The following is an 11,104-nucleotide window of genomic DNA, read 5'->3' on the forward strand; positions in this document are numbered from 1 at the left end:
TTCTTTATGAATGTATATAGGTCTATTCAGAAACGTTAATACCCAATGTTGATTTCAAGAAGTAAGAAGGCCAAGAAATGGGGAGAAAAGGAGGATTGGGGAAGAGAAAATGATAGTGTGTGCATGCACATATGTGCAAGCACACACATATACATACATAAGTACATGTTCACACAATTAGATACACATACACATTGATGTCACTTGCACATAAAATTACACATGTACACGCTGAAGTGTTCGTATACGCATGCATGTGCACATGTGTATGTGTGTATATATGTGCACATGTGCAGGTTTTTTAATATATGTATGCATACACATGTGAGGGTGTGTCTACAGGTGTATGTTCATTCTTTAGGCATGTGTGAGTGTGTCTCTATGTGTGTGCATGTGGGGTTATTATACATGTTTGTCTCTATGTGTGTATGTTTGTGTTTATATGGGTGAGTAAACACACAAGATCTCCACAAGATACACACACATGTACATAAGCATAGACCGCATGCACACGTAGATAGAGATGTTCACACTCAAACATGCCCAAAGACTCAACACACATGTATGTGTAGAGATACTATGACCTATGTGCACACATAGGCAAACAAACACACATGCATATTGTGTAGACACATAGGTATACACATGTACATGAGCATACATACACTTGAGCATGTGCACACGTGTGATATACAAGCGCACGTGCACACACACACACACATACAAATAGATAGATAAACATACAACCAGATAGATAGATAGATAGATAGAGAAAGATAGAGAGATAGATAGATAGATAGATAGATAGATAGATAGAGAGAGAGAGAGAGAGAGAGAGAGAGAGAGAGAGAGAGAGAGAGAGAGAGAGAGAGAGAGAGAGAGAGAGAGAGAGAGAGAGAGAGAGAGAGAGAGATCTATTAATGTCTGCAGAAGACCTTACGGGTCTATGAGACACAATACCAACCCCAAAAGGTAACTTACTACATTTGGATAGCCAGAGAATCAAGGAAGTGCACAACGCTAGCTCCTCTCGAGTTATTATAGGGCATAGCTACATTCTAACATTATCATAAAGCGGTCTTTATAACATCCGTTTAGGACTGCGAGTCTTTGGGTTCGGATTTGAAGTCCCTAATCAATGCTTGCCCATCCTAGTAAACTGCCCATTTGTTTGCTTCCTTTATCTTGGTGAGTTCACTATTTCTTTGTTTGAGCTGGATCAGAGTGAGCTCTTTAAATATCCAAATCTTTGTACCCTTCAACTTATGTGTTTTTCTGAGAATCTTTACTCTTGCTACCTTCCCTTAGTGAGAGGGAGAGAGAGAGAGAGAGAGAGAGAGAGAGAGAGAGAGAGAGAGAGAGAGAGAGAGAGAGAGAAGAGATTAACGTCTGCAGAAGACCTCATGGGTCTATGAGACACAATACCAACACCAAAATGTGACTTACTACATCTAGATAGCCAGAGAATCAAGGGAGTGCACAATGCTAACTCGTCTTGAGTTATTATAGGGCATAGCTACATTCTAACACTATCATAAAGTGGCCTTTATAACATTGGTTTAAGACTAAGAGTCTTTGGGTTTGGATTTGAAGTCCCTAATCAATGCTTGCCCACCCCTGTAAACCACCCATCTTTATGCCTTGCTTGCTTCCTTTACCTTGGCGAGTTCACCATTTCTTTGTTTGAGTTGGATTTGAGTGAGCTCTTTAGATATCCAAATCTTTGTACCCTTCAACTTATGTGTTTTTCTGAGAATCTTTACTCTTGCAACCTTCCCTCAGAGAGAGAGAGAGAGAGAGAGAGAGATTATTGATATAAAAAATATTTTACCAAAATAAATGCACACTTTGGGATTAATTGGGATTTGACTTGAAAACTTACTAAAAAGCATTGTAAACTTGAGAACCAAAAACATCTTTTCCAACTAGAAGTAACGCTAAGGATCCATTTTGAAATTTCCTTAAAAAGAATTCAGATATTGAGATTTGTGAACGAGAGACATCGAGTGCTGAGAGCACTGCCCTTTTTTGAAGAGACTCGAAGATGAATACTTATAGTCAAAAGTTGGCATAAAGTGCAAAGGCATCAGCCACATGAACTGAATGTTTAGGGCACATGCCCATCACAATTAATCATGGAGTTGGGTTTAGTAATTCACACGAGACAGAAACGAAAAAGGCAAAAAAGGAAGCTTGGGAGGAAAAACAACTATGTGAAGTGATAAAACCCGAGAAGTTGGAGGCCTTTCTGGGTGCCATACTGCTCGCTATCCGACTATGTGCACCAGTCGAATGGCCCAACAGAAGCTATTGAAAATAAGAGTGTACAAGTGCATATAGGATTGCCTCCTAGTATAGTGGTAAAGCAAATGCTTTGGATGAAAAGAGAAAGCAAACGGTTTTTTAAAGGGAGTTGGATTTACTAATTTATGTGGCAATTTGAAACACACAACTAAATTGATTTTTTTAAAAATTGCACACACAAAGGGGAGCCATTCCTTCACTATAGCACTCCCTCTAAGGAGGAAGGGTGAATAGAAGCTATACTTTTATTCCTTGAAATTAAAGGCACCCTAGGATCCAAAGCATGAGACCTAGTGGAGCGGGTCTCTAACCCCCGTCCATTGTAGGTGGGTCATGTAGTTTGATTAAATTCTTTAGGCCTCCTCGTGCCAGCTAGTGGTGATGGGGGGGCCCCACTAGAATGATGTTTTAGCAGCCCGATGCTTGTTAAATGTTGAGTGATGCCACTTTCCTGGATTTTCCAAATTCCAGCCGAACATTTCACCACTGGACTATCTGAACCGGTAGAATGGAGCATTCTTTCTCTGGAATTGCCATGAATGGCTTTCATTAGCAAGTGTTGGAGACCTTCAAAGAGGTGAAGCCGGTCGGGCTCATTCCTCTAGTTGGACAAGGCGGACACGCAAGGGAGTCTGTCCCTTGAAACCAGACCATGTGGGGACATCCTTCCCTTGAAACCATCCAACGCTGACTGGGCAGCCAGCCGGGACGCGGGGAGGCCCTCTTAGAGGCCGTGCTTTTGTGCATCACATGCACCCGTGTCTCTAGTCCTTCAATTCGATTGGATTTGTTAGGGCCTTCAATGCTTCCACCAAGCTCTACTCCTTTCAAACTGCAGTTTCGGAGATCTACTCCTTTCAAACTGCAGTTTCGGAGACTCATCGTCTCTCTCACTCCCCTTTCCCCACCACAGGATTGGCAATTCTTGTGCACAGACCACGGTTTCCTCAGTTAATCATTGTGGATCCTGACGGTACAGAATTGGCTCTTAAAGTATGTCAAGGGGAGTTCTTTTGTTGTGTTGTGTCTGTTTGTGCCCTCAACAGGTTGAATGCTAAACACAGGTATGATTTTGCTAGGACGCACTACCGCGTTTTTGTTGACCTCTTTCTCAACTTCATAGGCCTCTTTACTTGCGTTGGGAGGAGTCTTGCACTCTGCAAATGCCCTATTTGGGCGTAATACAGAGTTACTCGGCTGATGCTTGGCTCAAGGCAATAAATGTTGTGGAGGATTTGGTGTCATGGTGTGATGCGGGCATCAGAGCAGTGATCAAATTCGCCTCAGGATATGGAAGAGCCCGGGATAAAAGAATATGGGAGTCCATGATCGAAAGTTAGCACTTAGAACCTATCTGCTAAATGTGATTTAAAGTACCGCCATTGATGTCTTCTTGGTTCAATTACTTCGGTCCACAGAGGAAGTCGTCGCGTAGGCTAAGCTTGGAATTGTTACAGGCTGAGAATTGCCCTTCTAAAATCTTCTTCCATGCCTTTAACGATAAATTTGAGCAAGACAGGTTGAGAGCGCGGATGGAGGCATGGTTGAGAGCGCGGATGGAGGCATGCTGGTTACATCGCCCTCCAGGAATTTGCCAATGCAGTGAGCCACACGTTGATGCTAATTGAGGGGCTTTTCTCAATGTCTGGTGAAAAGTACTTAGTTAGTTTGCACTGTCCGAAAAATTTACCGGCATTTAACTTGGCACCGCAAAAGTGAGCTGGATTCTAGTCTTGGCCAGTTGTTTTGGCGGTCCACGTTTTGTGATTGTGATTGCTCAAATGAATTTCGGTTAGCAAGGTACCTTTGGATCAAGGGTTTAAAGGTGTGGGCATATTTATGTGACCCGAAGGGTTTAAAGGTGTGGGTACATTTATGTGACCTGAAGGTGCTAATGTCACTACTCAAGGCCTCTCGCTGGGGAAGTGTCTTCGTATGCGGATGATTGACCACATTCAGGAAGTTTGCCCTCTAACATTAGCTCTGAATGAGTATGAATGGTGGTAAAGCAGCAGGATCATGTAAGAAAAAAGAATGTTGGCTTGGTACCAATGCTTGAAATGGGATCCTCAAGGGGTTTGGAGAGACCCGTATCAGTTTGGAGGAGGTGTGATAATCCTCATGTGTGGAGGTCTGATTTTTGACTCTTGGAGAACTCGTGCCTATCCCAAGTTTTAAGTTCTTGTGTTGGAGAGTGATGCATCCATGGCTTTTGAGGCTCAGTCAGTAGGGCTGAACCTAGACGCTCGCTCTGCCACATGACGGGCAAAACTATGATGCATTTATTTTCGGAATGCTCGGGACTCGGGAATATCTGGTGGAGGATAAAAAATAAGGTACAGCGGGGGGAGGATAAGGAATTTCAGTAAAATATAGAGGTTGAAGCATGTACTCTTGACTCAAAACTATTAAGAGCCCTATTTTTGAATGCCACATGGCTAACCCGGAATCAGTATGCTCTAAGAGAGAAATCTTGGAGGGGATCAATAACCTTCATGCATGTTCTACTACTGGACAGTTCACTGATCTGGAGAAGCAGGCCTTAGTAGGAACTTAGGGGTTTCATCAAGCGTCATATTGCCCAAACAATGTTTAGTAGGAAATTTGCTCTAAAGCGTTATATTGCCCAAACAGTGTTTGTTAAGGGAGAAATCCCACCCCTTCAAAACTGAACAATAAAAGTCTTCCAGCCGTGTAGTGGAAATTCCACAATTGCATATAAGAAATGGCAATCTATTTATTAAAACATTCTGAATGACAATAGTTGGGAAAGAACCCCTCTCACAAAGTAGCTATTGTCAAAGCTTTTCTTAACTCATTTCTTATGCTGTTCTAAGGATGTGAATGCCAATAGAATAGATAGTTGGGAAAGAATCCCTCTCAAAAAGCTTCTCTGAACTCATTTCTTATGTGTTCACCAAGCTGGTGTTTCGTTGTGTATCATGGCACGTCTCGTCTTGATGAACTCAGTCACCCGCTCTGGTGCGGGCAAGCACGCTCCCACTGCTGATCCCCGCATTGCCTTGATCCACCCAAACAACCGCGGATATGCCTCGCTCAAACTGCACCCTGCCGCTTTCTCGAAGGCGTCGTACCAGGCCGCAAAAGGACCCAATATTATATCCACGTACCCCACGCTCGCTCCCCCGAAGTAGGGACTCTCCTTTGCCACTGTCTCAAAAGCTCCTTCCAACGTAGTAAGATGTTCCTTGCACTGTTGCAGCGCCAACTTCTGCTCGTCCCCGGCTGTTCTAATAAGGAAGAGCGTTAAGGCGTCAATGACCTGGCAAGAGAGAGCAAAGCAACATGATTCATATCAGGCCATGGAGGTGTCCTTGCACTCTGAAAAGCGATGTTCTCGCCGTAGAATCACAACCCACAATACGAAGTGTGGCATCAACCCACAAAACCAAAGTGAAAGCAGGAGGCAAAGCACCTTCGTATCGACGAAGTCAGCCCAGAAGCGAGCGAGGGCGCGATGGAAAGGGTCAGTGGGAAGGAGATCATTGCCATGGGGGGAAGGGAAGGCGTCATCGAGGTACTGGACAATGATGAGTGATTCACAAATGGGTTGATGGTGGTGGAGGAGGACGGGGACCTTCTTGTAGACGGGGTTGGATTGGAGGAGGAGAGGACTTTTGGTGGAACGGTCAGGGGTGATGTTCTCGGGGAGGTCTGTGTAGGGGATATGCTTGGCTTCAAGGGCGAGCTCTGCACGCATTGAGAAGGGGCTTGCCCAGAAAGAGAGTAGCTCAACATCATGCTGAGAAGCCATGGCTATGGCTATGGCTATGGCTATTGCTATTGGAAGATTACCTTCAATTGAGAACACGTCTCCTTTGGACTTTGGCTTGTTTTATAGGTCGTTGGTTTGGAGCTTTGATGAAGCTTCTTGGGTAGGTTCCTCAACAACTCGTGTTTTGTTGGAACTCTTCTCTCACGCCTCTAACACACACCTCCATTGTTGGAACTCTTCTCTCAAGCGCCACCCATCACAATTTTGTCATTGGGGTAGCCACCTTTTTTGGCTTGCCCGGGAGGGGAAGGGCTTAGTGACTATTTTCTCCTCCAAGGGAGCTCAACTTACAATTTTCACTACCACTTATTTTGCTTGACTTGAGCCTCTCTCTCTCTCTCTCTCTCTCTCTCTCTCTCTCTCTCTCTCTCGTCCCTACCTCCATTCCCCCATCTTTTGTGATGCATCTTCGAAAATTCTTCACCAACCTTTTGGGCAGCCACGAGGACACCCTGCTAGTGCTCTACTTCATGCCTTAGTTCCTGCATTTGGAGTGCCTTGCATTTGATTTTGTGGTCGGCAGGCCTATTGAATGTACATTCATCTTGTTCTTGCATAAGAAAATGGTGAGTGGAGTTAGCCACGAGCCATTTTCTTTATCCAAGAAGATGCAACTAATGGCCTTATCATCACGAACGTTGAGGTCCAGCGGTAGCTAAAAGCTAGTCCACAAGGATGGGTAATCAAATCAATTTGGGGGATTTGTTAAGCTTGTGGCAACAAGGATAAATGCATAGTTGAGAGCAGTCAATATGACGGTATTGTGTATGTAGAGTATTAGCACATCTCCACGTGTAATAGTTTGAGCTTGAAAGTATATTTGATGGATCTAATAGTATAGGAATTGCATACTAATGATCTTGAGAGATATTTACTAAAAGTAAAAAGAGAGGATTACACCCGATACTATGTGAGATCCATAACAAGGATTGTAGAGACCGTGGAGGTCCCCTATAGAAAGTGTGGAGACTATTGACATCCCACCATTTAGTTCCGTACAAAAAACATAGAGACCCTTGTGGTCCCCTACAAAAATTGTGGAGACTCTTGAGGTCCCCTACAAAATTTATAGAGACCCTTGAAGGTTCCCTATAGAATGTATAGGGACTATTGAGGTCACATACACTTATGTGATAGCATGCTCTAACCTTGCAATCTCTCATCCTTCTCCTTTCTCCTCCTCCTCCTAACTCCTCTTACTCACCCTTGTTAACTCCTCCTCAACCCTTAACCTCATGAATCCATAAAGGAGAGTAGCTCTCCACTCCTTAGCCTTGCATCTCTTCCTGAATCCATAAAGCAGACTAGCTCTCCACTTCTTAACCTTGCAAATCTTTCTCAACCTTGAAATCATCCTAAACCTTGCAACTCTCTCTCAACCTAAAACCCATAGTTAGATTTCTCAATGCTATCCTCATTCTAAACCCTACAAACCTTTCCTAGCCTATGCTCCTTCTAAACACTACAAACCTTTTCTAACCTACAAACCTTTTCTTATAAACCCTAAAACCTTCTAGTCCTACTTCTAAGCCCTACAAACCTTTTCTAAACCCTTGAAACTATCACGAAATAGAGAAGGTAGATGAAGTCTAAATGTGGAAGCAAGAAGATAAGAGCAAAAGTGACCATACAAAGCATATCCAAAGAGGTCTTGGACAAATTGAATTTCAGCCCATATGAGTGATACAAAGCCACAAGGCTACCCTCCCTTTATAGATGTAGTTGAGAGCTATCTCCCTCAAGATAAGGATAACCTTGTGTGACGCCACATAATAATGATAAGGATAAGGTTAAGCCTTTGTGAGCCCACATGATTCATGCATCTAGATTACATGCCTCTCAAGTAATGGTTCCTATGAGAGGGATGTTTTAACATGCCCCCTCAATGCAATACTACATTGGACTTACACTCCCCACTCTTTATAGACTATTCCTCTATAGAGAGACATATTTGCATACAAGATTCTTTTATTGGTGGAGTAAAGGCAAGGAGATTCTTATCCAACCACAGTCTTGATAGAGAAAAACGTACACTATCTCACAATAGCCTGGGTTGGGAACAATGGAAATCTTTATGGGAATGTAGTACTAAATGAGGTTTACATCCTCAAACAATGACTTTGAGAGCAAAAGTGCAGCCAAAGTTTGGTGTATTGAGAAAATCAATGATAGGAAATATGAAGGGTTTAAGGTGGCATTGAAAGAACTATACACTTAAATGGTGAAAGCATGGGGGGAGTAGCATATTATGCATTACATGGTAACCCATCACCATAGAGATCTTTCGTACTTAACTTATTTTACTTTTTGTTACTAAAATGATGTTTGTTCATGTATGCAACATATTCTCTATATGTGCCATGGTTTGTAGGGAAATGGGACCGCTATCTATTAGAATCACAAAAGGCATGGAGTCACACTATTGAGCCAAGGAAGTTTAATTCAAGAACACAAGGCATGATGGTGGTACCAATCATAGCAATGCATTAGAAGAGAATGTTGATTGTTTTTATTGCACTTTAATAGGTAGCACCGTGAAGTGTCAAAAGGAAAAGGAATTAGAACTTGCAAAATAATCTCATATTATATCAAAGAAGAGAAGAAATTTTTCTTGGAAGGCATATAGAGGCAGTTAAGGAGTTGCACGAGAGTTGCACATTGATTGCAAAGTAGATTTAGATAAGGAGTAGATAGTTCTATTGAGAATCTAAGGCTAAGCTTTATTGTTGAGGGTCAGGGGAGAGAGTGAAGTACACACGATATAACTCCATGCATCATACACTAGATTGTATTCATCATAAACATGAATATATACATGCGAACTACTTAGGATCATGGTTAGTGGTTGACCGTAATGCCCTTTTAAGTCTATCCTAAACACCCCCTCTTAAATTGCACTGGTAGAGGGTGATGCTGAATTTTGTTTGGTGCATATAATACCATCCAAAACGCAAAAAGAAAACTGAAATAATCAGAGTAGTATGTGCATATGTGAGCACAATGATTATGCAATGGGAGTTTGTATAATGCATAAAACTTATAAATCTTATATATAAGTTGTAGGTCATCCTTTGAATTTGGGAACAAATCCCTAAAAATAGGCCAAAGGGGTGAGGTAAGAATGAAAACACCAAAACCCACCATGGTTTGGAGGGTCTCCAAATGGCCAAATTTGCATTATGCCAGGTTTTGGTGTTTTTAAGCAAAACATGCCATTTTGATAAATTGCCCCTTTTGTGCCACAGTCAATTTTTAAAAGATTTGCAAAAAATGATAAATTAGAGTGCCCAAAGTTAGCAGAGAGCATTTTATTAACTTGGAGTTTTCGTTCTAATGTCCTAAATTGAATCTAAAGTAGTAGATGCAAATACAACAATAGTAATAACACTACACTTCTAAGGGAATCACCTAAAATTTTATACATCTCCCTCTCTCTCTTTAGCTCAACATGGTATCGAAGCTTTTAGGATGAAAATGATAATCAAAAGTAATAAACTCAAAATAGTTAAACAACTATATCCTTTGTGCTGTAACTTTGTTTTCAAAGATTCTTAGTTCAAAATTGAGAGCACAAGCAACTCTACAAGATTTGACATGGAAAAATGGTCTTCAATGCTATTTGTTGACCAAAACTTCAAATTCAAAGTAGAACGACTTCTATGCATGGAAGTCTTTGGTGCAATATGAAGACTCACTTTTTTAGGATCACCAAGTGCAACAAGAGACTAACAGGATAATCATTGTAGGAGATGTTGAAATTTCTAATGTGGTTGGTTATCTTAATAGCTCCAAAGATAAATACATGTTAGGAATATGTTCCATGCTTGCCATCATGGAAGCGAGATGATATAGGTACAACTTTGCATGACATTGGATACATTGTAACAAACTAAACAAACACCTTATAGCTCTAAGAGAGTTTTCCTTCATTGAATGTGATTTCTAGGCATGTTCATGCCACTTTTATACTATTATGTCATTGCTCTACGTGAGGATCCAAATTGGAGCATTTTATTGACTTGGAGTTTCATTATAACATCCTAAATTGAATCTAAAATAATAGACGCAAATACAACAACACTAATAATTTTACACTTCTTAGGGAATAATGCAAAATTTTCTACATCTCCCTCCCTCTCTTTAGTTCAACATGGTATCGAAGCTTTTAGGATTAAAATAATAATCAAAAGTAATAAACTCAAAATAGTTAAACAACTATATCCTTTGTGTTGTAACTTTGATTTCAAATATTCTTAGCTAAAAATTGAGAGCACAAGCAGCTCTACAAGATTTGACATGGTAAAATGGTCTTCAATGCTATGGCAAAATGGTCTTCAATGCTATTTGTTGACCAAAACTTCAAATTCAAAGTAGAATGCCCTCAAAAATTAGTGACAAGTTGAGGTTGCCATAATTTTACAATTATTTTCAATACAAAAGAAGGAAAATGGATAGATTTGCATACTCAAAGAATCGAGCGAAATTATTGTACGAAGGAGTTAACAAAATGAAAGACTAGACAAAGCCAATGATAACTTTAAGATATTTGGATCAAAGCAAGTCACAAACTTGGCCACCAAATCTTTCAAAACCCATTGGAGTGAAATTCAAGTTCAATGGACACAATTCTAGGTGTAAGAAAAGGATGGCTTTCCATTATGAGGTGCAACATGGTGTGGATTTGTTTTCATACTATGGAACACAATTTGACTTCTATGCATGGAAGTCTTTGGTGCAATATAAAGACTCAATTTGTGAGGATCACCAAGTACAACAAGAGACTAAGAGGAGATCATTGTAGGAGATGTTGAAATTTCTAATGTGGTTGGCTACCTTAATAGCTCCAAAAATTGTATAAAAAAGATACATACATGTTAGGAATATGTTCCATGCTTGCTAGCATGGAAGCGAGATGATATAGGTGCAACTTTGGATGACATTGGATACATTGTAACAACTACCCAAAAACAAAAAAGCTCCAAGAGAGTTTTTGTTTACTGAATA

The 11,104-nt window shown here is 40.9% G+C and overlaps 1 protein-coding gene across 1 annotated transcript; it reads right to left on the reverse strand.

The window, feature by feature from the left end:
- Positions 1–5,065: 5,065 nt before the first annotated feature.
- Positions 5,066–6,141, reverse strand: LOC147885876 (glutathione S-transferase U19-like). The gene is made up of 2 exons (XM_087396722.1): positions 5,741–6,141; positions 5,066–5,587 (listed from the first exon to the last, which is right to left on the reverse strand). Exons 1-2 carry the CDS (start codon positions 6,077–6,079, stop codon positions 5,219–5,221), a joined length of 708 nt encoding a protein of 235 aa, XP_087252848.1. The 5' UTR covers positions 6,080–6,141; the 3' UTR covers positions 5,066–5,218.
- Positions 6,142–11,104: the final 4,963 nt, after the last annotated feature.

Source organism: Dipteris shenzhenensis, chromosome 25 (genome assembly GCF_047967505.1).
Source record: "Dipteris shenzhenensis isolate YYH24624 ecotype China chromosome 25, Dip_SZ_1.0, whole genome shotgun sequence".
NCBI classification, from domain to species: Eukaryota; Viridiplantae; Streptophyta; class Polypodiopsida; order Gleicheniales; family Dipteridaceae; genus Dipteris; species Dipteris shenzhenensis.

Excerpts from the sequence above, each read along its gene's own strand:
- LOC147885876 (XM_087396722.1), bottom strand. The coding sequence starts at position 6,079 with ATGGCTTCTCAGCATGATGTTGAGCTACTCTCTTTCTGGGCAAGCCCC. Across the intron at positions 5,588-5,740 it reads CTGACTTCGTCGATACGAAG|GTCATTGACGCCTTAACGCT; the intron begins GTGCTTTGCCTC and ends CTCTCTTGCCAG.